General features: G+C 39.7%; 1 protein-coding gene across 6 annotated transcripts in view; it reads left to right on the top strand.

Annotated features, from left to right (window-relative positions):
- KIF1B (kinesin family member 1B) overlaps positions 1 to 24,801 on the top strand; it is a 94,702-nt gene extending 69,901 nt beyond the window's left edge. For all 6 annotated transcript variants that reach the window (XM_084300306.1, XM_084300309.1, XM_084300308.1 and 3 more), the window contains 21 exons: positions 565 to 650; positions 793 to 922; positions 1,238 to 1,400; positions 1,838 to 1,928; positions 2,542 to 2,660; positions 3,587 to 3,642; positions 5,811 to 5,919; positions 6,836 to 6,902; positions 8,387 to 8,471; positions 8,720 to 8,825; positions 13,014 to 13,128; positions 13,648 to 13,781; positions 14,276 to 14,337; positions 15,073 to 15,218; positions 15,563 to 15,802; positions 16,197 to 16,268; positions 16,855 to 16,976; positions 17,763 to 17,912; positions 18,415 to 18,607; positions 19,168 to 19,286; positions 20,080 to 24,801. In XM_084300306.1, coding sequence (XP_084156432.1) covers positions 565 to 650; positions 793 to 922; positions 1,238 to 1,400; positions 1,838 to 1,928; positions 2,542 to 2,660; positions 3,587 to 3,642; positions 5,811 to 5,919; positions 6,836 to 6,902; positions 8,387 to 8,471; positions 8,720 to 8,825; positions 13,014 to 13,128; positions 13,648 to 13,781; positions 14,276 to 14,337; positions 15,073 to 15,218; positions 15,563 to 15,802; positions 16,197 to 16,268; positions 16,855 to 16,976; positions 17,763 to 17,912; positions 18,415 to 18,607; positions 19,168 to 19,286; positions 20,080 to 20,122 — 2,408 coding nt within the window. In that variant the 3' untranslated portion in view covers positions 20,123 to 24,801. The remainder of the gene's footprint in view (positions 1 to 564; positions 651 to 792; positions 923 to 1,237; positions 1,401 to 1,837; positions 1,929 to 2,541; positions 2,661 to 3,586; positions 3,643 to 5,810; positions 5,920 to 6,835; positions 6,903 to 8,386; positions 8,472 to 8,719; positions 8,826 to 13,013; positions 13,129 to 13,647; positions 13,782 to 14,275; positions 14,338 to 15,072; positions 15,219 to 15,562; positions 15,803 to 16,196; positions 16,269 to 16,854; positions 16,977 to 17,762; positions 17,913 to 18,414; positions 18,608 to 19,167; positions 19,287 to 20,079) is intronic.
- The last annotated feature ends 135 nt before the right edge of the window (positions 24,802 to 24,936 follow it).

The raw sequence follows: 24,936 nt of genomic DNA, 5'->3' as shown, positions 1-24,936 counted from the left end.
ACTGGGGACGTCTCTTGAAAAAGTCCCACAGCTTTATTTTGAACCAAAGTGAAGTTTCGGAAGGCATTCTAAATGCTAGAAGCATGCATTTACTTTGGAAAAATATAGGTGGTATTTCACTAGGCCTTCTTTCTGGTACTCTCCACAAAGGGGTAGAGGTTAAAACAGGCAGATTGTACGCACAAAACCACCTTTCAAACTTGCGTCACGTACCTGAGGAACTTGGCTAGTGTGACTGCTTTCTTTATGACCAGGGAATTTTAGGTGGTAATTTAAATCAATGTAAGCATACATTTCCATGAGGGCCATTGTATTATCTAAGTTAATTTGTTTCAAGTGTAACATTCAGAAGTAAATAAATAAAATGAGTATTGAAGTTGTTTTGCATTCAAAACTCTCTATAAAGTTAAATATATTCATGATGAAACTTCATGGCTTGTCTTGGTTTCTCACACCCAAGAGTACATGCTGGGTGGAATTCTGCCATGATTTTTTCCAGCACTAAGTCAAATCAGTTGACTGGTCTTTTTTTTTTTTTTTTTTTTTTTTTTAATGTTTTCTTAGCTGATGAAGAAGCTCCCGATTATGGATCTGGTATTCGACAGTCTGGCACAGCTAAAATTTCATTTGACAATGAATATTTTGATAAGGTAAGAAGTCTTAAAATTTCATCAGGTTTCTTTGAACACAGTAGTTGGGCTTCTAAGAGAGTAAGTAATATAGGGGAAGAAGGGCATGGGAAAGCAAGAAACTGCAAGGGTTTGTTAAATGCAACTTCACCTCGCTTTTCAGAGTGATTTTTCTTCGGTTGCGATGACTCGATCTGGACTGTCATTGGAAGAATTAAGAATTGTGGAAGGGCAGGGACAGAATTCAGAAGTTATCACTCCTCCAGAGGAGATCAACAGAATTAATGAGCTAGGTAAGCAAGCAATATGTAGTAATTTTGGAGAATTTAAGGGAAATCTAGGACACTTTCAATCTGTGATAAAAAGAGGTTTGGAGTATCCTTCAAGAATGTGATATGGAGAGGTTGTTAAGAATTCATTGCTGATGGTAAATGTTGGAATTCTGTATTTGAAGATCTATGCAGAAAAATTGTTTCCAAGTACTTGGAGCTTGTTTTATAATCAAAAAATAATTTCAGCTCTAAGAATGTGTGATGGGACTAAATGGTTGCCTGAGGAATATTTTAAAAAACAAAAATCTGACCTAATGTGGTCTATTTCTCTTTAAGACCTGAAGTCAGCCACTTTACTGGATGGAAAGATGACCATGGAAGGATTCACTGAAGAAATTGGTAATCACTTGAAACTGGGTAGCGTGTTTACCTTCCGTGTGACAGTGCTACAAGCCAGCGGCATCCTTCCCGAATATGCAGATATTTTCTGCCAGTTCAAGTAAGAATTTGCTCCTATTTGTTTGCATTAGGCATTGTATGGTTTAATAGAGGGTGCAAATAATAGTGGCTAGTGGAGGGTCAGATTGAGAGCTTTTCAAATCAATGATAGCATGCGTTTCTCTGCTGTACCACACTGTCAGTTATCAGAACTCCTGTTACGAACAGTACCTGCTCTGTGTCAGCATGGTGTTGAGGAATAAAGTTCAGTATCAGTAGCTCTCAAGTGAAGTGTTGTTTGGCTTAGTTTCTTAGGAAAGAGAATGAAAATTGGGTGTCATAAAGCCAAAATGGGAATTTTGGTTCCAAAGGCCTAGCTTTAGGCCATCATGCAACTCCCTGTAAACCTCTGGCCAAATAAATGTATAGATTTACTTTTGATATTGGGTTCACAGCACAACACTCTTTGCTAAACTGTTGTTTGTCTCTTTTAAAAAGCTTTTTACATCGGCACGATGAAGCTTTCTCAACTGAACCTCTCAAAAACAATGGTCGTGGGACTCCCCTTGGGTTTTACCACGTTCAAAATGTAAGTAAAACTTCAGCTGAATAGTAAGTGATTGTTTTAGCACTGGGAAGTTGTGTGTATCCTTCCTGTTAACCACATGAGAGATGTGTAGGAAAGGGGAGCAAGGGGAATTGCTAAGAATAGACAATAGGAGGAGTGATCAGATGAATGATGTAATCCCCCATGGAGAACAAAATACAGGATGATTCTATGTGGAAGATTTAACTCTTCTGTTTCACATCTATTTCCTGCCTTTGAATTCTCTGTTCCCATTGTAGGGTGTTCAATGAAACTAGTCTAGAGTTCAGGAAATAAAATATATGTGAATAGCAGTGCTTATGATATCAAACAAACTGCGTAAATCTGTCATTATGAACTGTGGAATCCTTTTGTTATGTGTAGCTCCCTCTTCTGCCACTTGAGAGACTCGATTTAATACATTTATTTTTTTCCTTTAATAGAGAGTAGAATTAGTGCTTAAACCAAAATGGAATACAATCGCTTTTACTGCGAGTTGCTCTAAACAGTAGGAAAAATGTAGGCTCCTAAAATTTACGATTGGCACTTTCAAGACTTTGTTCTTGCTTGTTTCATTTCTTTTTTTTTTTTTTTTTTTTTTTTACTTGCCTAATAGATTGCTGTGGAAGTGACAGAATCATTTGTGGAGTACATCAAAACGAAGCCTATCGTATTTGAAGTCTTTGGACACTATCAGCAGCACCCTCTCCATCTTCAAGGACAGGATCTTAATAGGTATTGCACACTGTTCTGGCATAAAGGCTGTCTGTGATCACACTCAGGTTAGCTCTGCAGTTCAGGCACCTCTTTTTCATGCTCTTGAAATCATCCAGTCACACTCTTACGAGTGGGCTTTCTGAGTGGTGTAGGAGTGCTGGCAGAGGTCTATTTTTACCCAGTATAGTGTGTTTTGTTAATGACTGATGGGATTGTTTTACCATTTCAAACATGGAAAGCTGCTTTGTCAATACAGCTGCATCCACTCTGTAAACAGTGGTAGTAGAACATTGTGCACTAGTCTTTAGTGGTGATCCCAGTGAGTTCTGGATAAATAAATCCTCACACTCTGCTAGATGCAGTATTCTGTGGCATGAAGGTGGGATTACAAATGAGAGACAAGATTAAGGGGAAAACAAAAGGCTCTGAATGTGTTACATGTTTGGGAAGTACTGGTGACAAAGTTGCTGAGCCTTTGAACTGGGGAAAAGACCCCCAGTCCTCTTCTTCAACAGCTTAAGGGAAGAGGCTGTTTGTGTTATTTGTTCTGGTTACCCATCCTACTGAAAGCAGCAGCTGCAAAGAGGAAGTATGTCTTGGTTTTAAGAGGAAATGTCAGCTGAGACGTGCTTTCTTTCCTGAAGATATTTTGGGAAATGCCTGTTACCCACTGAAATTTTTAATGCAAGATGGGGGGCGGTCCAGTTGGAAAATGTAGATAAATATATTTCACTGATGGCTAGGATTAATTTAGTTAGAATAGAAAAAAGTCTATTAGAGAAGTTTGCTTAGTCCACTTGTTATGGTGACAGGTGATATTTACCTATCTTCATGGGACTGTAAGAGACATGTACTGGAGTGTGTGTATATATGTGTATATATGTGATTGTATATGTCTTTACTTGGCTGCCTCTGTAAAGATAACTCTCTTCATTTCTCCGTAGCCCTCCACAACCTTCCCGAAGATTCTTTCCTCCCCCTATGCCACTCTCAAAGCCAGGTGAGAACAGGTCTCTAATTCTGTACATTGCATTTGTTTGCCATGGAAAACAAAGGTCACAGTGTATTCTGAAGCCATTCAGGACACCGAGAAATGAGATGAACATTGCAAAGGGCATTGGAACCCTCTTGGGCTGTCTTTCTTTCCTTGTGTTCAACCACCTCTTGCAGTAAAGTGCTTCTTGGTTCATTAAAGGGTAGAATTCTTTTCCTCAGGTGTTATCCATATTCCATGAGTTCTGGCTATGACTCTTCATGTGCATACTGAGCACTTGACTGGAAATTTGCTTATTCATTAACCACTCCATCTTTCTGCTCTGTAACATTCTTGTTCAGTGAGCCAGCCTTGTTGAAATTATCTATGTTTTTCTTTGCTTAATTTTAACAATGCATGCTGAACTTTTATGGTTTTTTTTCCTCCTGTTTCACCTTTTATATCCTCCTCCTCTTTTTTCCTCACCTGCCATCTCTACCATCCTTTTTTTTTGTGTGTTTTGTTCGCTTTGCAGACCATGAAAGAAAAATTGAGCTGATTAGGTATCTAATGTCTGGCTATGTAAACGTGCATGTGCTGAACACACTATCTGAGCATGCCAATGTGCTTGCATCCTCTGCTGTGGCTGCTTTCCAAGATGGGGCTGACCAGCTGCCTCCTTTTCTCTTTCTGCCTGTTCCCAACTGTCAGAGTGAGCGGGCTCCTAAACGAGATGGTTAGTAGCCAAATTTGATCTATGGTAGATATAGAAGTAGTTTTGAAACATGCTTCAAGATTTCAAGATTCCTTTTTAATTATTTTTATCTTGTAGTAGTCTTGGGAGTAGAATTGCCATGGCCGCAGTCACAGAATGGTGACACCATGTTTTTGTTTATGGCTATTCTAGAGAAAACTATATAGAGAGTGAATAAACTCCGGTGTGATAAGTATCATAGATTTTTCTCTGGCTGTGGATCTGTTTCCCAAAGTTTCCTGGACCTCTGTTTTCTTGTCTTCTGTAAATAGTTCTGAGATACTGGGAGATGCTACGTATGAAAAAATAGCTAGGTGTAGAGGAGACATTCTGCTTTGTTCTGTATAGCCTTTCCTTTTGCTCATCTTTTTGTCATTAACTTGACATGTACAGTGCTCTTCATTGTTTACATTTACATTCTGTTTTAGAGGGGAAAAAAAGGAAAACAAACAAACCCACACTGGTTTTGCCAGAACAAGTCTATGAGAACATCCAGAACCAGCTTTCAAGTTTAATTAAATGTCTTTCTGGTCTTTTTTTCCTCTTCTGGTGCTTTTGAGTTTCTCTGTGTAGCAGTAAACTTAACTTGAGTGACGTGTTTTGATTTTTCCTGCTCTCAACAATACTCAGTCCAGCTGTCATGAGTTCATGTGCAGCTGCAAGTGTTGCTTTATCCAAGCTCTTAAAATATTCTCATTTACAAAAATGAAATGAGTGCAGAAAGAGGAGAAATATTGTAATGGCAAGTAAAAGGTGTGATGAAGGTATGCATGAAGGAATATCAGGGTATTTCTAGAATTTCAGTTATCCTATTAGTAGTAGTTTTTCTACATGAATTATCCCTACGTTAGTATGAAAGGAATTTGAGGAGATCTGGTCAGTAGAAATCACTAATACCAAAACATAAGGAGCCCAGAAACATACTTTGACGGGATTACAGATCTGGAATAAGTCTTATTCATCCTCTTTCTGTGCACATTTTCTTATCTAAACTGATAAAGGAGACTGGCATTTTGCAGCGCAAAAAAGTGAAGACCGAATTCTTTAGTTCTTAATTTATTTTCTTATATGGGGAAGGGAAAATGTATGTTCTGGGTGAAAAAATGTTACAGGTGAACTGATCTAAGCAATTCAAATCTCTAGCTGATAAACCAGAAAGTAGCTGGTGGACATCTGAGGAGACTGTGTGGATCTAGAGATGTTTTTTTCTTATTTTTGCAAATTCTTTATTTCCACTACGTTTGTTTTCTTATTTAAATTTAAATAACCTTATTTGATGCCAATACTTTGAGGAATAGTGCTGTGTATTTTCAGGAGACAAGATGTGATCTGCCCATGTACATAGAATACATGGAATCAATGAAATGACATGTTTCTGTGAGCCCTAGGGTATCTTTACTTCGTTCAGTCTTGATAAGCTATTCTTTTTTCTTTCTTTAAGTGCCAGCTACAAAGCTAAATACTATGAGCAAACCCAGCTTGGGCCAGAGTGTGAGCAAATACGACCTCCTTGTCTGGTTTGAGATCAGCGAATTGGAGCCAACAGGGGAGTAAGTCCAATATTCATGCTTTCAAGATGATCATGTTTTAAGAACAGTGGTTTATGGGATCAGTTACCCTTTGTTCCATTCAGACAAGGTTGATGTTCAGTAATCATCTGAAGGGTAGCCTGGCTTGTGTCAGCCTGGTCTCTTACTAGCTTGTAATGAGGGGCTATGAATTCTGCTGGCATTTGTCATCCCCCTTGGAAAGGACTGAAGAGACAGAATGTCATTTTTTTAACACTTGAAGTAATCTGTCCATTTTGGAAGCCCCTGCACACCAGCTGAACAGGTGTTGGGAATGTTTATTCTATGTTTAGCCCATGAGTTTAAATTCTTTGTGTCATTAGAGTCTACACTGCAGAAATTCTCTAACAGACCCTATTTTACATTCACCTCGGCTATGCAGAAGGCTTTCCCCTGAAAGGTCTTTAGGGATTATATCGAGAAGTGAGTTTTCACAGAGTTTTCCAGAAGATTGGATGCAAGGAAACAATCTCACAATCTCAAATTCATCAGAGAAGTTTAGATTGGACATTGTGGAGAATTTCTTCGTATAGAGAGGCTGGGTGGTTAAGCCCTGGAATGGGCTGCCCAGGGAAGTGGTGGAGTCCTCGTCCCTGGAGATATTTGAGACACATGGACATGGCATTAAGGGACATGGGACTCCGCAGGTCAAGTTGATGGTTGGAGTTGGATGATCTTGAAGGTCTTTTCCAACCTAGACGATTCTGTGACTGGTACATGAGACTTCTCTATTGAACTTGATGCTGTGGTCAAATAAAGAGTCCATTCTGAGAGCTGGTAGAAACACCCCTATTTCTTCAGATATTATATGGAGAGGTAAACATTGGCAGCACAATAAAGAGTAATGTTGCTTTGCTAGTGTATCTTTCCTGCCTGCTGATTTCTGTCTCTCATACAGGTATATTCCTGCTATTGTGGACCACACTGGAGGCCTGCCTTGTCAGGGGACGTTCCTGCTTCACCAGGTACTAATGAAGGCTGTTGGAACAGCAAGTTTCATTTCTGTGGGGATTAGAGTGCTAATGATGGGATTTTGCATCTCATGTCCTGTCCTTTCCCACACAGCTGTCTAATGATAGCTGTAGGGTCAGTCATCTTTCAGTCTGTATTTAGTCTGTTAGCTCTGAGCTATGTGGAGAATATGTTTGGCCCCTGGTATATTGCTGTTTCCTCTGCTTATCAGTGTGTCTCAATCATAAAAGACGAAAGCCTTTTGAAAAGCAGGAACCCTTGAGACCAAATTTGTGCCCCCCACATTCTTTGATTTCTGTACCAGGATCACTGGAGGAGCATGTGGACTTAACTTTGTTATTTCAACTTGGTTCTTTCTCACTACATGTGGCTGGCTATAAGATGATTCTGTACAATGACTGCCTCTGTGCACTTCAAATCTTTGTAGTTAATCAAAAATGCTACTGTAATAATCCTTAATAATAATTTGTCTTTAGCCATATTCTAAAGATAATCCTGGTTAAATACCGTTTGTGTTTTTTCTCTACTCTCAGATTTCCAGTTCCTTTTCAGGGACTTTGCTGGTGACATGCATTTCCTCTTTTTCTTACGAGGATAGGAACAACTCTTGTACCTTGGGAATAATGGTCATATTCCAATTATTTCCTTAATAAAACAAACACCACCAACAAAAAAAAAGGAACAGGTGTTACTTCTGAATTTACCAGTGTCCTCATCAGTTACTTCCAGTCCAAACCAGAGTAATTCTATCCTCTGTAATCCCATTACTAATGTAAATCCACAATACAGGCAAACATCTTTCAACTTCTTTTGAAGCAGCTATGCATGCAGCACTTTCTTTCTGGGTAATTGACACCTTTGCTTGGAAGAGCAGAAATTATTGAGACCAACACCTGGGGATCTTTTCTTGTTCAGATGTGGTCTTTATTTCTGTTGTACTACTCTACCTCCTTTCTAGCTGTTGCAGAGTGTTTTTTGTATTTTGACTATATATAGATGGATGTGAAAAAGAGGGAGTATATCTGCATGAATAGTTGCTGGTTTGTAGTAACTTTTCTTACATTTCTTCAGTACATATAATTCTTTTGCTATATGTACCTTTTATTTTGTTGTATATACTTAGAAGTGCTTAAGCATACATTATCTGAGTATCTGCTTAATGTTTTTGTAGTTGAGTCTGCTATACCCCAGGGACTGTATGTATCGTGCCAATGATTTCAGGGCTATTTTAGGTGAAAAGCCTTTGTCTTTGTGGAGTAGAGGCAAGAAGTGTAATTTGTTACATATGAGAACACACTGTTCCTCTGGTAGATTAATTTTAGGGCCCAGACACACAAAGGTTTTTGTTCACAGTTACAGGATAATTTAAATGATTATTTGCTCCATATTTATTGAATAAGTGCAAAATAGACGATGATAGTGTGTGGGGGGTGGAAATACTTCCCCAGTATAAATTCTTGGTTTTGAACTCTACCAGGGAATCCAGCGTAGAATCACAGTCACTATTATCCATGAGAAGGGCAACGAGTTGCACTGGAAAGATGTACGAGAGCTGGTTGTTGGTGAGTGTATTCTGTTTTGTGTGTTTCTGCATGAGGAATGGAGATGTCTCTTTACATTTTATTCTGCTGTCTTCATGAGTATTGGCTGTGGGAGGAGTTAGATTTTGAAAATTACCTAGAGGAAAAACTGAAGTTTTTACCATTTCTACTTGTAGCTGCTTGTTTAATTGTGTAGTCTGAAATGATATTTGGAAAATAAATTTTGTATTTCAAGATTTTATTGATTTCCTTCCTCCTACCCCTATCAGGACGTATAAGAAACAAAGCAGAGGTAGATGAAGCTGCTGTGGATGCTATTCTGTCTTTGAATATTATCTCTGCAAAATACCTGAAGTCGTCTCACAGCTCCAGTAGGTAAGTGAATACAATGGCTACTCTTTTTAGCAGAATGAGGTATTGTCAGGGTGTTTGGAAAGCTAGCAGTGTTGCTAATAATCAAATGTAGAATTCCATGGAGAGGGGCATACAGAGAATGAGGGGTACCATAGTTTTTTGATAAAGCTGGTCCATTGAACTGCATGGAAGATTTTGGATGACTTCCCATTTGTAAGGACTGTAAAGGGAGGAAGGAAAGGCATGGTTTGTGGGAGACTAAGAACTGAAGACAGAAATTTTAAACTGATGTCAAGGTTTGTTTTGAGAATAAAGCATTGAAGCAGAAGGGCCATATCACGGGGATATATTTATGGATGTGTACATACCCGTATTATTCCTGTAACAAGCATGTGATAGTTTAAGCAAGAGCACACTTTGTAAATTAAATGTCATAAGTTGTGGATTTATACAGATATATCACAAGCTGACGCTAGTTCTGATAAGGAGGTGTCTGTTCTGTGTAACTGCAATCGCTGGGGCAACAGCAGGGCCCCTCTCTGAGAGGTTTCTGGCTGCATGTGTCTCATTAGGGTGCATTGCTGCGAAGATCAGTCAGACTGCATTGTTCTGCTTCAGTGTCTGCAACAAAGGGCAGCGAGGCAGAGTTCTGCATTGCCAGCAGAGCCTCCCCCTGCTCTGACATCAGCCAAGTCACTTGACCACTTCGTGGCTCTGTTTAGCTGGTGCAAAGCAGGAATATCTCTGAAATTGAACTCCGTGTGTTCCCAGAGGGGAGCAGGGTTGTTTTGGGTCTGCAACTGCTTAATTCTGGAGGCGGTGTCCTTCTCGGCTCTGAAATGGCTTCTAACTTCCTTCTCCTTTAGAGGCTTGGGCTTCAAAATATCACTGCAATATTAGAGGAGGATTCAGGATGCTGCTCCTACTAACTGAATGTCTTCCTGCCACCTAGTGTCTGTAAACACACATGCTGATGGTATTTTCAGCAGCTACTCCTTGCCTCCCACACGATGTTGACGTTTTACTTCTAGTGTTTTTGAACTAATGGTTCAGTAGCACTGGAACTTCAGGGGATTGGTGCTGGTTTCCAGTCTGATGCTGTTAGGTAGTTGGGAAGTCCTATACCTTCTGGATGCCAGCTGTTTCAATAAATTCCTGCAGCTCTGTAGTTTTCTGCTGGGAGGGCTGCTTGCATGAAGGATGAGGGTGAGCGAAGTGAAGCCGTTGACAGTCTCTTACCAAAATGCCGAAGTTCAAGTTGAGGGATGGGTGTGTGGAGTGGGACTGAAGCTCTGATCAGGGATGTCTTATGTTTGCCTGTTGTCTGCAGACTTGTTTTGTGGTTGTGGTGGTGTTTTTCTTTGTCTGTTTGTTCTGTTCCTCTCAGCTGTTGCTGCTTTGTTCTGCTTTTGGCTGCACTAACTGAAGCTCTTTCTGTGTTTTTACAGGCTCTTTCTTGATAAGGATATGCCTAGGTATTTTCTGTTTGCTTCCTCTGCACATAAAGATTCTTGAAAATAGAATGCTTTATGTCCCACTTCTATTGCTGCCATTTCCCTTGTAGCTTTTACTGAATTTTGTTAGCACGCCTCTTAGCTCTTCTAGAAGTAGTAGATCTCCTGCCTTGTCAGGTAAAATTCAGCAGGGAACATGTGAGAATAAATTTTCCTTCACATGCAACAGATAGCTTCCCTCATTCAGTCTTTCTGATCCTCAGAATGTGCCATCTGAGTGTAGTTCCTATTCATAGTCTTTGCTATTTTCTTCCTTTGTTCTGTATCGGAACTAGATTTGGAATTTCTCGCAGTCTCTGACTCTGTAATGTTTGCCATGGTGGAAGTACCAAGGCAAGGACTGAATGATTAAGTTACTTGAAATTCCAGCTTGCGATTGCCCTGAACAAAAAGCTGTGGCTGCCATGTGACTGGCATTCAGCCTCCCTTCTTGGGCTGGATTTGCATCGGAAGTTTAACCGTGTGGTGGCTGTACTCACTTTACCAGTTGGCAGGGAAGCAAGGCGTTTAGTAGCTGCTCCGACTGGATTCCTCTTTCACCTTCCAGGTTTTCCTGTGGATCACAGCCAAGCATGCTGGCTGCACAGCCTGGGACAATTTGCTCTCTGCTTTCTCTGTTCTGCCTGTTTGAAAAAGAGAAGGCTTAAGTTTTCAGTGCTTTCAATTAACCACTTTTCACTAACACTAAAAAACATTTAAAAATCAGTTTTAACTGTACATGTGTGCCCTTAACCTGCTTCTCCTGTTTTCTGTGCTTTGTTCAGTACTCCATTTTCCTCCTTGCATTATTTGCTATACTGAAAGAGGTTTGTTCACTGCTGCTTTTTTGTCTCCCTCTCTAGCTATTCTAGTAAGTTCTGGTTTGGACAGGCAGGCCTGTGTATATTTAACTTCCTGGCTAGACAAACTCCAGTAGAGGAACCGTCTCAAAGCTGTGTTTGCCTTCGACTTGGTGTTGATCCAAAAAGCACCATTTTGCTTAGAGGAGCCTTTTGTTCTCACTGTTGAACGTTTACGCACGTGTTCTCTCTTCATGAGAAGCTGTGTTCAGCCCAAAGTGCAGAGCTGGCTCAGGGGCTGGGTACCCTGGCTTTGCCATCTCTGGAGAACCAGGCTTCTCTTCCACCCAGAATGTAGATCTGGAGCCTGCTTAAATGGTTTTTAAAAATTGCTTTCAGAATTAAGCTATGATGAAAGCTAAAATCATGAGCACTACACACAGATTTGCAAAGGGTTAGAAGACAACCTGTGTTGTTTGCCTAATCTAACTCAAGTGGGGATTATTACATTATAGGGCTTTTCAAGTTTCCTATTACTTAGCCTTTGGAACGTGTTTCTGTGGAGGATTTTTAATAGAAGCAATTTAGATATTACTTCAAACACTAAAACACATGCTGCAAGCAGTGTTTAGTAATAGTCTCAAATTATATTACTAGACTGCACAGTTCATGGTGTCTCAGTGTATTTATTAGCTTGAAATAGTGGAACCAGTGTTAGGAAAATAGGATTTTGGGAACTCCTTGAGGTCAGAACTCATTTCTGATGTGTGTGCTTTTAGGTTGTTCCATCCCTGAACTGCTTTTTGTCATTTGTCTTGGGTTTCATTTTGTATTGTACTGAGCTGGCCTTGAGTATTAGCACAGAAGCTCTTTAGATATGTAACTTGTTTTGTTTTTAAATGTACACGAAGCGCTTCCTTACTTTGAGTACTGTTTCATTTATATTCAAAATGGGATGGAAAACCTGAATGGCAAGGGAGTTTGGAAGGGAAATCATATGGAGGTGATGAAGAATTAGTGCCTCCTTTTTTCTACTAGTGTAAACACCTGAAAAGCGTCCTGAATGACAAGGGTACAGGACTCTTTTCCAAAGGAACATACATGAAATCAGGTCTTTACTTGTGAGGAAGGAGAGAGCTTGTTTCCCTAACCGCCTGTTAGAGAGGTAATACTATAATTCTGACTACAGACATGATGGCTTAGATGTGCTTTGTGTGATGCTCCCTCTCACTTTTTATTTGAACAGATGGACATTCCTGACTGCTGAGGTAGAACTGAGGGAGGCTTTAGCTCCTTTCTTTCTGTATACCAAACTGAAGAAATTTCTTACAAAAGCTTGTGTTAGGTCTGCAAGTTTTCACTTGAAGCTAGTAGGGAATTAGAAAGAAATCTTTATGACTTGAATATACAGGATTTACCCGTACCTATCAATCATTCTGATCTGCTGTCAGAAGCTATTGTTTTTATATGAATAGCTATTAAAGGGATCTCTTCTGTTGCTAAATGCCAGCCCTAGAATATGGTGTAGAATGAGGTTTTTTAAAATAAATATAATAAAAAGAAGGTTCATCTGGGCTGAATTGTACCTAAAGCATTAGAGAGAAGCTCTGTTTTAGAAACACTGTCTATTAGTGCTGTTTTCCCTGTGGTGTTATGATAGCTTTTGTTCCCCTCTGTGTTCCTTTTCTCTTTCATATGAGTCTTTTTTTTAAAAAACAGGCAGTAGTTTCTTGTGCCAGACTCTTTTCAGTAGAAGTAATCTTGGGAGAGAAGAGATAACTCTCTAATTAGTAATGCAAGCCACTGTGGTCCATAGCAATCATACTGGGTGATGTCAAGGAAGAAGTGCTTTGCACTGACCGATGAGAAGCTTGCAGAGGAACCAACTGTTGAGCTTTTGTTGTACTTTTTTCCAGGACTTTCTATCGGTTTGAAGCAGTTTGGGATAGCTCCTTGCATAATTCCCTTCTCCTCAATCGAGTGACACCGTATGGAGAGAAGATATATATGACCCTTTCTGCTTACCTGGAGGTTAGAATCCTGTGTTGTTTTTTGTGCTCGTGACTCCAACAGAACTACTGAAGACAGCAGACTGTGTACCTGAGACAGACACCTACTGGACTAAGGGATTTTCACACCCTGAAGGCAGTGAAAGTCTATTAATTTTCTGAGAACAGGGTAGAAAAACTTATTCGCAGTTAACACAACAAATTTGAAGTGAAACTGGTGATATCCTTACCTTTCTGTGCCTCATTTTATCTATCTGAAAACCCCTTGAAATTGATGAACATTGTAATACAAGTCCTACCAGCGTTGCAGACACTGGGTTAACTCTTGGCTTTGTGTGTGATACACCGTTGTTCTGTGTGGTGCCACTATTTTACTCACGAGATGCATTTAACAATTGTCTTTCACAAACACATACCAAAAAGCCCACCAAAGACCCAAAGAAGAACAGATTTTAAAAAGCTGTCCTACTAAAAGAGGGAAGGTAAATAACGTGGCATAAATGTCTTCAGGCAGTCACTCTTTACTGTTTTTTTCTCTTAGCTTGATCACTGCATTCAACCTGCTGTTATAACAAAGGATGTTTGCATGGTCTTTTACTCACGAGATGCCAAGATCTCCCCGCCACGATCGCTGCGCAATCTTTTTGGCAGTGGCTACTCCAAATCTCCAGATTCGTAAGTTCAGTTGGTGGTTTTGGTATCTGATGTTTGATGTCTTGGGGAGGGCATGGGGAGAACATAGATTAGTTTTTTTTTCTTCCTTGAAAGTTTACCTAGTTATAGATCTCCAGTCTGGTTTTGAACATTTTGTCTTGCTTGCATGTCAGTGAAACTCATAGTTTATCTCTTTAATGACCCCTTTTTTGGTCTTCTGTCTGAACAGCCAGGACTAGAGATCTATTTTTCAAGCCTGCTTGTAGTTGACCTGGATGCCAAGCTGAAAGCTGCTGCTGCAGCAGCAGCTTTTAATGGAGAAAAAAACACCTTGAGGGAAATGCCATTTTTAGAGATCTTGCAGTGCATGGCTATTTTATGTCAAGATTAGAATTCAGATGTAGTTCTACTAGTAACTGTACTTCTAATTTGGGGACCACAAAACTAAAGCTAATGTACTTTATCTCTGAAGATAATTTTCTTCCTTTTTTTCCCCTCTGGCTTCTTATGAGCAGCAATCGAGTAACTGGGATCTATGAGCTAAGTTTGTGCAAAATGGCAGACACAGGAAGTCCAGGTAAGCAGTCACCAAGTGTGAATACATTAAAGATGCTGTAAACTGAGATACTGCAGAAAATTTCCTAGACAAGATGGAGTAAATACTTCTGTCTTGATGGGGAGCAGTTTCTACATTTTGTAGGAGCAACGAAACATTGCTACTTCATTTAAAAATAAAAACTTATGCAGGCTTTTACATTTGACCTGTGTCTGTGCTTATCATTGATGAACCAAGGATTTGCAGAAAACTTCCTGTTTTCCTGACATTCCCAGTAACACGAAACTTATCATGTTCTCGTGTCACAGATTTATGGGGCATAAATACATTGCTCATTGTAACTAAGACAGCTGGGACTTGGTTTTGCAATGATAGAATTTTTGTGTGGTCTTTTGAAGACCACATTTTAGATATTGCTGACACTTGAGGCTAGCTTGATAACTTGGAAGGAATGTAGTTCGAGTTGAATCAGTCTATTTTCCTCTAGTACCCAGGAATCAAAGCTCTTATATTGAATTAGACTGACCAGGAATTTGTGTTCTATGGCAGTGAATAGAAAATACCCGAATGAAACAAAGCTGAACTAAATGAAACCTCTTTAGGATGTGTGATTTTTGTTAAAGAATTTGTCGCCTTGTATTCCAGCCAAACGGCGGAAGTGTTGGTTCTTTGCAGATTGCTAATTGATAAGTGTTTCTTGTTGGTTTCCCTCCTGGCTGTTTTTAACATGTATTATGCTATTTTTTGACTGCTCAGGAATGCAGAGAAGGAGGAGGAAAGTCCTAGATACATCTGTGGCATATGTGCGTGGAGAAGAGAACCTGGCAGGTTGGAGGCCCCGCGGTGACAGTCTCATTCTAGAGCATCAGTGGGAATTGGAGAAACTGGAACTGCTGCATGAGGTAAGTAGCTACAGGAAGTGAAAGCAAAAAGACAACTGTATGTTTGAGGTTGCCTTTAGTGTGGCTACTGCCTAACCTTCTGAGCTGAACAGGTTCCCAAATGGGAGCTGAGATTTAAGTAAGTTGTCCAACAGAGAGGATAGAATGTGGCTAGCTGCTGCATACAATGTTCAGTTGGAAATCTTGCTATGCTCAACAAAAGTAGATTTAACTTAGTGCCATAGGAGATTATTGTTGGAGCCACGTGTTTATTTGTATGAATTTTATGAGAATGCCTCAGAATGAAGTGTTTGTCAACTACGGAACACCCTGGAGCAGATGATATTGCTTTCTTTACTTTCTAGGTGGAAAAAACACGGCACTTCCTTCTACTCCGTGAAAAGCTTGGTGACAGCATCCCCAAGTCTCTGAGTGACTCGTTGTCTCCCAGTCTGAGCAGTGGAACCCTCAGCACCTCCACTAGCATTTCCTCCCAGATTTCTACCACAACATTTGAGAGTGCTGTGACGCCCAGTGAGAGCAGTGGCTATGACTCCACAGATATTGAGAGCCTGGTGGATCGGGAGAAAGAGCTGGCCACCAAGGTATAACATAAGAGAAGCAGTGTGGGTCTAAATTGAGTTGTCAACTGATGATGGATTAATGATGAGCTTGTCACGTAAAGTGGTGAATACCCAGTGTTGCACGAGTTTCACTTCAATAAGGTCTACAGCAAAATCAGCCATTCTCACCAGCCAGCGCAGGTGACCATGTTTATGTGGTTATGGCTGCATCTCATCCTTAGTTGTTCTGTAAATGAAACTTCAAAATTTAATTAAGGGAAGTGGTTATTCCCCTCTTCAATTTTTTTCACAGCAGTTTAGAATTTGCATATTCTTTCATGAGCTGCCAAGTATGTTTGGCTAATTGCCTTCTGTTCTAATTTCCCTAAAAATCTTAAAGTAAAATCCTTTTCTTTGTTTCTTCTTTTCCTCTCAGTGTCTGCAGCTTCTTACTCACACTTTCAATCGGGAATTTAACCAGGTGTACAACAGCATCAGTGATTGTAAGGTAAAGAATTCATCTGATACAATGCATTGTATTTGTAGTACAATAGCAATATATTTGTAGTTCATGGAATCTGTTGATACTATGAAGAGACAAAACACTTTGTATTAATTATCTTTAATTTCAGTCTGTTGGAAGCATTTGACTATTCAGCATCAGGTTCCAAAGACTATTGAAGGAATTAGAAATTATATGAACTTGGACAATGTTGTAGGTTCTAGTTTAACAGCAGACTGGAGGTTCTCGTTATTCACTTTCCCTATGCAAAAAGATAAATCAGGTCTTAAAAATACTGACAGTAGGCGTGGGTAACACTACTTGGCAAACCAGATAATCTAATATTCTGTTGAGGAAATTAAGGTGTGAATACTCAGGAGTGTAGGACATTAATAACAAGCTGCATGCACAGAACTGCCATTGTATTTTCACCCACAGATAGGCAAAAATTGTAAAACTGAGTAGGGAAACGATTGATAGAAATACTTTTCTGTTATCTGAGCCTTCTGCATGTAGAATTGTCACATTCTAGCCAGGACTGAATACAAAAAAAAAAAAAACTCCAATATTTTGTGTGTATTTGCCCTTGTAGTTGTCTGATATTTCTCCGATTGGGCGGGACCCATCAGTGTCAAGCTTCAGTAGTGCTACCCTCACACCTTCATCTACCTGTCCTTCGCTGGTGGATTCAAGATGCAATTCAGTTGATCAGAAGTAAGTTTAGGATATGAATAGGAAAAATAATTCTTAGTGTATATAGTGCGTTTAAGGCTATCTTTGCTATGTTTTCTGAATTTTCCCCTTCTTTTCTGTATTTTCAGTAGTATTTTCTTTATGTAGACCTTCTCCTTATCTTTTCCAGTCACTCCGCACAATTATTTTTCCCCTTGTTTTGTAGTTTTCAGTTTTTTTATCCCATGTGCTGAAAAAACGATCTGTGTGTGTTGTTCTAGGGCCCAGTGCTTCTTTAGCAAGCAAGAGTCCCTAAGTTGTTTTTTTCAGGTGTCTCTTTAAAAGACCTACAAACAACAACCCAGAATAAACTAGTTTAGCAAATAATCTCTTCATTTGTTTTTATTTTTCTCAGCTGTATCTGTAGAAGATATGAAATTAGGAATGAACTCTGGATGAAATCAGGAATAACTACTTAGTGAAAGATATAATTTGTACTTTCACTGTTTAACATCCTTGAGAGGAGTACTCTGTAGTAAGAAATGTTTCTGTGTTGTGACGTATTTGGCAAGAGAAATGAGAGAAGTAGTGGGAAACAACTTACTAGCAGTTACTGTTTATCTCCTTACAACAGAGCTTCCAGTTTTATTCAAAGATTTTGAGGGAAATGATCTTTAATATTGTACAAATGGCTCCCAATATTATACAAAACCTTGTACTGGAGGATTAAACTTATAAAACAGCCTAGATTGTAGGTGCACTTTAAATTCAGCTGCCACATTCAGTTCTTTTGTTCTGATTTATTTTTCTCTCTCCATTTTTTTAAAGGACTCCAGAAGCAAATTCTCGTGCCTCCAGTCCCTGTCATGAGATGGAACAGTTCCAGATAATTCCTGCAGTAGAAAGTTCCTATCTTGCCAGAGCTGGAAAGAATGAATTCCTAAATCTTGTTCCTGATATTGAAGAAATCAGACCAGGGTATGTTTCTACTGTAGTGTCGTCATGGCTTCTTGAGCCCTATCACAAGGGTTTCTGAGAGTTCTAGTTTCCTTTCCCCATTTGAGGAAGGTAAATTAAACAGGTGATAGCAGAACTACACATGGTCAGTGATGTAGGCTGGAAACTGGACTGGTGAGAGTTGTGTCAATATTTGATCTCTGCAGTATTCCTGCATCTATATATCCCTGCATCTATTTAATGAATGAGATTTCTAGTTAGTTATACGTAAAGGTTTTTACTATCAAAGCCATGGCTAAAAGTCACAGAAGCAGAGATCTTTGTGGTTCCTTTTTCCTGTGAGACTTTTTACGTAGTTATTGAAGACAAAATTGAGCTTGCTGATGTTGTTGCAGACAAAACATACTAAGGACCAAGTTCTGTACAGTGCTTAGTAGTTAATAGGAGTACTCAGTAGCTGCCTTTTTTTAGGGGAAAATGTATTGATATTTATCTGTGTTTTTTTTTGTTTTTGTTTTTCCAGCTCTGTGGTCTCAAAGAAAGGATACCTCCACTTCAAGGAACCACTCTCCAGCTCTTGGGCCAAGCACTTTGTGGTGGTCCGCCGTCCCTATGTTTTTATTTACAACAGTGACAAAGATCCTGTGGAAAGAGGGATCATAAACTTATCCACAGCTCAGGTGGAATACAGTGAGGATCAGCAGGCAATGGTAAAGGTGAGTCTCAGAGCAACTCTTTATCTTCAGAGCAGGAACATTACAGGTAGTAGTGCATCCGTAACATTCTGTGTCATCCCTGGTCTGAGGGACATGCATTTGTTTGGAGATTTATCTGGTATCTGGTGGCTCTGCCCACAGTGTCCCCAATTTGTTCAGGGTTTCTTGTGATTTGGATGTAATTCTACAGGAGACTGAAACTAACTGCTGTGCTGGATTGTGTTTGCTTTCATTGAGCAAGTATTGTTCCAATGACCCTATTTATTGTTTTGTTTTTAAAAAACCCACATGCAAGCAATCTGCAAAGAATCAAACTTACTTTACTTGTCCATCTTAGCTGCCCTTAAAGTCCACACTCTTGCTTGAATTAAAACTGTATTTTGGAGGTGATGTTCCATTTGTCTGACTAGTAACATCCTGGAAATGACCAGTGAAACTTAACGGAAAGACCTTAGATCTTTTTAGAGGTTGGACGTAGCACATCCTTCCTGAGGGAGGGATTATGCATCAAATTCTGTGACTGTAGACTTAGTTATTTTAAATTGTCCTCAATATTCCAGACACCCAATACCTTTGGTGTGTGCACAAAGCATCGTGGGGTCCTGCTCCAGGCCATCAATGACAAAGACATGAATGACTGGTTATACGCCTTCAACCCACTTCTTGCTGGCACGATAAGGTAAGAGGCAGTTCCTGAGCAGACCGGCTGCAGAGCATAAAGACAGTGAGAAAGTCATAAAGTAAGCAGATAGTTCATCACAGAATTTAATCATGTTATGAAGAATTTGACGTAATGGTTTGCCTGAAGGGGAGCCAGGGGGGTGGGCAACAACAACAACAACAACAACAAAAAGTTCTATATTTCAAGATATGCAGTGGCTGTTGCTTTGGTTTGTGACACTCTAAACATGTGTATACAGTTTAGATATGTGTGGTATGCATCATGCAATGAAGCATTTGGAAGCCACAAAATGTCTTTCAAGGTCCTTGTTATTTTACAAAATTATAAAATTTCTTAGTATCTATGTGCAGATGGTTCTGGACTGCTTTTTCATTCTCTTTATTGTGGACTAAAGCAGAAAATCTTGTTTCCTTCCTTTTTTGACCTTCTCCAGAAGCCTTCCCTTTAATACAAGTCACAGACATCCCCTGCTTGCTGGAGAGGTCTCACCACTGTACCTTTTAATTTCAGTAAAAAAGAAAGACAGAATTAGAAACTAAGCTATTGCTGTAGTGTCAAATGTTTCTTAACAGTGCAGTCCTTTAAAAGAACCAGTCATCCTTCCAAAGGAGCACAGCAGAAGAATGAGATGTCTTTCAGATTATAGCCCTTGATATGTTTTCCTTTCTAAATGTGTGAAGTAAGCAAGGACTATATGAAAAGATACTAAAAAAACGGAGGAAGTCTGGGGAGGGAAGAAAAATAAACTTTCAGAATTCAACAAATGCTTTTTTACTTCTTTCTTGTGCAGGTCAAAACTGGCTCGAAGACGCACGGGCCAGCTGAAGTACTGAGTCCATGTAATGTTCTCATCTGTTCTCCCTAACTCGCCTTCTGATAGATAAAGTGTTACCTCTCATTTTCTCTTTGTGATTCTTGACAGTTTCTCTTGTATGTAATCCTGTGGCTTAACATCCCCTACCTTCCCAACTCCATCACATTTTCTAGATATTCTAACACTACCTTGTTTCTTTTCACTTGTGCGGAGAATCCTACTGGTAGCATGTGGCCAAACAAAAGGGAAAAGAAAAAAAAAAAAAAGTGATTATGCACGACTCTAAAAAAAGAAAAAAAAAAAATCTTACAACAATTGTTTTCCCATTCCAACTGACCTTTTGGTGTCTGTCCCACTGTCCATTGTTGTCTGTCCGGAGCACTGCAGGTTTTTCATTCAATTTGTGACTTGGCAATAGTCATCAGTTCCCTCAGGGCAAAGTGCTAATGCCAGGGCAAGATTATCCCTTCTATGTAGACAATACCCAGCCAGGAACTGCAATAGCTCCTCAGGCTTTCTGGATCCAGTCTCCGATTTAAACTCTGTTGAAAGCTGATGTTGGATAAACCTATCTGGGCAGACTGGATTTTGGACTTGGTGCAAGTTTTCGAGTTCCCCAGATCCAACAGACTAAGACATAAACTGGAAAGAGGTAGGGAGCAAATCAAGAGGGGCTGGCTGCAGTGATCTACCTTTAAACTTTTGCTGTGGGGGTGCAGGTGAGCAGTGCTTGGCTTTAACTCTTCCCCGGAAACATTAACAATACTTGTCTGTGAGCTGAGCAGACAGAACTGGGGGAAAAATAAATGGCATCGCTGAAATATTAGATATATTCTCTAAAGTTTTAGGTGCTCAGCCTCAGATTTTACACAGGTGAAGAGTGTTGAAGGTGAGGAACCAGTGTGGTCATTCCCTGTAGCGTTTTCAGGAGATCACCACAGGAGGGCAATATCTCCCCTTTCTGCTTTTAGCTCTGACTTTGGAGTTAGCGTAGCGGCAGTCCTCACCTCTCCTGGAAAAGAGATTGCCGCTTGTAATTGGTTTGCTAAGAAAGACAGTTCTTTGGCATTATTCTGAAATGCCTGCTTTATGCATGCACACCCCTACCTGTAATCTTCAGCTGACACCCTGTCTGTCCATGGGGCAAAGTACCCTCTGCCTACAAAATGCTTTCTAGACCTTGCACTTGCAGTATTCTTCAGGGAACAGCAGGACACTTTCACTTCCGTTTGGAATAACTGTTGAATGTCTCTAATCTACCTGCTGCAATTCTCATCAGCTAACCCCCCTCCCCACTTACTTTTAATTTCAGAAATAATCCTTCCTGGAGGACGGATCAAGTAGATTCTGGTCCTGGTCAGTGGGGTGTAACATCTGGCTTCTTGGAGATCAGCTGCGTGGTGGTAGTTCTTGACCTACAATGGAAGTTCTCCTTGTGGGCAAAGCTTTGCTCCTTGCCCCAAGAAAGAAAGGCAAAATGAGTTTCCTTCCTGAGAAGTGAGCTCATCTTTCTTAGTTAGGTTTTCAGGGAGGTTGGGGGCTTTTCTTTGTTTTCTTTTACTGTGTTTGACTGCTACGCTGTACTTTCTTGACTTACCTTGGGCACTGATAGGGCTAGCTGTGATCCTGGGGGAACGTGCAGGAATTTCATCCTGAGGTTCCTGTCTCTTGGGGAGAGATAAAAGGGTTTTGTTCCACCATTACAATAGGCACATCTAGGGAAAAACAAACAAACAAAAAAACAGTTTTGTGACTCCAGCTCAGGAAGGTCATTTTGATTCAGGTCACTCATCACCAGGTCTCACGATGCCTTGGAAGTTCTGTGGCCAAAAGTATATGTGGGACTGTCATCAGCTCAGCACTTTTTTTTTTTTTTTTTTTTTTTTTTAGCTTTATGAGTTTTTCATTTGATGAAGTGCAATGCATAATGGGACCTCTTAAAAGGATGGTTGGAAAAAGGAGCAGGGAGATGGAGTCTGACACTTGCTAGGACATATCCTTATGTATTTCAAGATAGTACTCAAGCTAAATCATGTGCTCATCTTGTCTCCTATGGACCTCAGATTTATTTCAGAACTGGAACCCAGAGTTGAGTGTATGTCCTGGGGACCCAGGAGCATAATAGTTGTTTTTTTTTTTTCCTTCTGTTTTTGTCTTGTTTAATTGTATGTGACTCTTAATACAGTGATGGTAGTTCTTTGTTATGCAATGGGTGCTATGCACTTCCAGTGTGTGGATAAGTAAGACCACTAGAGCTGGGAGTGGGCTCCCCAGGCTGGAGCTAAGCCGATGTCAAGATGTTTTAAGAATGAATTAGGTTAATTTTAAGCACTAAGTTGTTGTTGCCACCACCACCACTGTATATAATAAAAGTGGAACCAGTCTGAGGAGGGCTAGCAATTTAAGTGGTGGTATTACGTGACGCACTGAGAGATAAAAATTTTAATTTTTATCTTTTTTTTTTTATACTAGAAGAAAGCTAGTTTGCTAAGTCTTTGCTTTGGATAAACCAGAAAAAGAAACAAGGAGAAATAAGCATTAGATAAAAACACGATTAAGGGATCTTCCTTTGAAAACAGGAAGAGATGGATGCTTGCTTTATACAGAGCTGGAAATGTTACAGCTGTGTTGCATAAGTGTCTTATATCTAAAGACTCCAAGCAGCTTCTGATGACTTGATGTCTGTATGGATAACAGGTCATCAGAAGAACAAGATGCTATTTTTAAACATCAGTACCTCTTAAAGCTGCATAATCTATGACAAAATCAATTTTCACGTGAAGTTCAAGTGGGCATTACTATTACTGTGTCTGACGTGAAGGCACAGTTTTTCAGTATGTACTGAGACATTGGTTTCCCTGCTTAAAACTGGATGACTGAAATCCAAATGTTCTAAAGGAGAGCAAAGCCAAAAAAAAAAAAAAAAAAAAAAAAAAAGTTGATTTCCATTCACTTCAAAGATTTTTTGATTTAGCCTGACAACTTAAAAATGTCTGTTTAGAAGGGAAAAATATGCTAAGCTGACTTCTCTGGACATTAAAAAACCCTCTCTTGGTTATGCTTATGATGTCCTGGAGTCAGACAGCTCTCAGGACCAGCCACTAGAGGCAAGGCATCGTGCTGTGGGCCTGCCAGCCCATTCAGCATAAACACTCGTAGCAAACTTGATAGGCATTTCTTAGAGAGAGCTGGGAGTGAAGCTGTGCCACAGTTTGGGTTTTTTTATGTTCATCAGTGAATGGGAGAAGAAAATTATCTTTTGGTCCAATGAAAACCCTGTGATGTTTGATGGAGCTTCCTGGATATTTTTAAAACTAAACTGAACCTCCTATACTGTATTTTAGAAATGCACTTTAAGTACTTTTTAAAAGAAGATTCCTCTATTGTGGGATGCAGAAGGGAAGGGAAGGGAATATTATTTCCAAACCACTGAGAAGTTTGTTTTTTTTTTTCTTGCCAGTGTGTGATAGTCCTTATTACTGATTAGCAAGGTATTTCAAAGCAAAGACTTTACCTTTTGCTGCTTATTACCTAATTTACAGGGATTTAATTTTATGTAATGTATTGTATATTTATACATCTGTAATTAATTGCACCTTAGATAAGAAAGAGGATTAGCTTTGGAATAACACCCATTGGTACTCTCCCATCAACTAATACTGCCTCTGCATCTTTCTGGTACACTTACACAGCCTCAGTTTGTGTTAGTTTATACTGTGGTGGTGTTTTTGTTGAACATGCAGTTGTTAACCTGCTGCTCGAAGGAAGGATACTAATGCTGCTCTGGAACGGTTTGCTGAATGTACTTCAGAATGGGTCTCTGACGTGCGCGTTGCATCTCTCCATTGTGGTTAATAACCCCGATCTGTGGTCTGAACTATACTGTATGTAGCAGGAATGTATTAATTTTGTGCTTCCTTGTTTAAAAACATCAGGTGTTCAAGAACAGGACTGAGATTTTTTTGTTCAGAAGGCCATTTATGCGCTCTAAGTATTTGAAATCTAAACTAGTCCAACACTAACCAGATGGTTGTGTCCAATGTCAATTGGAACAGTTTTTAAATTAACAGGAGCAGACGTGTATTCAGAAAACTGAGGGTGTGGAGGTCAAAACTCTTGAATTCTTAATGTTGCCAAGTTGTGGCCCGATCCTGAGTAGTACTGAGCTACCTCTTGCTCACACTGAATCCAAGGAGTAGAAGCAGAGGGAGTCTTGGACGATCAGCACTTCCCAGGATCAGTTCTTAATTTTCCACTCTGCTTGTTCATACTTCACGTGCAGTTGATTAATGTTCTTGACTTTGGACATTAGACATGCTGTTGCACTGAAACACATCCTTTTTCTTCTTGCAGTTCCCATGTCCCTGTTTAACCTCTCTGTACACAAGGTATACAAGGTATACACTGTATAAGTGGCCTTCTTGAACAAATGTCTTTGCAAACTGATTTCATCCCAGTGAAGGAGTGCATCAGCAACACTGTACATTAATTTCAGATTTTCATTTTCATATTTTATTTTGTAAATATCTGATGTTTGGAGCTTGAGTATACAAAATGTAAATATAGTTCATGTATTTGTACTAATTCTGATCCATTTGCTGTATAGCCTTAGGTGTGCAATGCAGATATTATCTAACTGTGTATGGTAACCTTGCACCACTGAACTGTTAGTGAACGAGGTGAAACAATAAAGGTACAACCAAGTGCATTAGCAGGTATAACGTGTGCTCCTTTTATTAGGATTTCATTACTAGTTTCTTGTATCATTTTAAAAATCTGTCCTGAGCAAGTTTATGCTCTTCTGGAAAGAAATTTGACCCCGTTCTTCAGGAG

The sequence above is a fragment of the Netta rufina genome (genome assembly GCF_964035555.1).
Source record: "Netta rufina genome assembly, chromosome: 22".
NCBI classification, from domain to species: Eukaryota; Metazoa; Chordata; class Aves; order Anseriformes; family Anatidae; genus Netta; species Netta rufina.
This window is presented reverse-complemented; position numbering and strand designations above follow the sequence as displayed.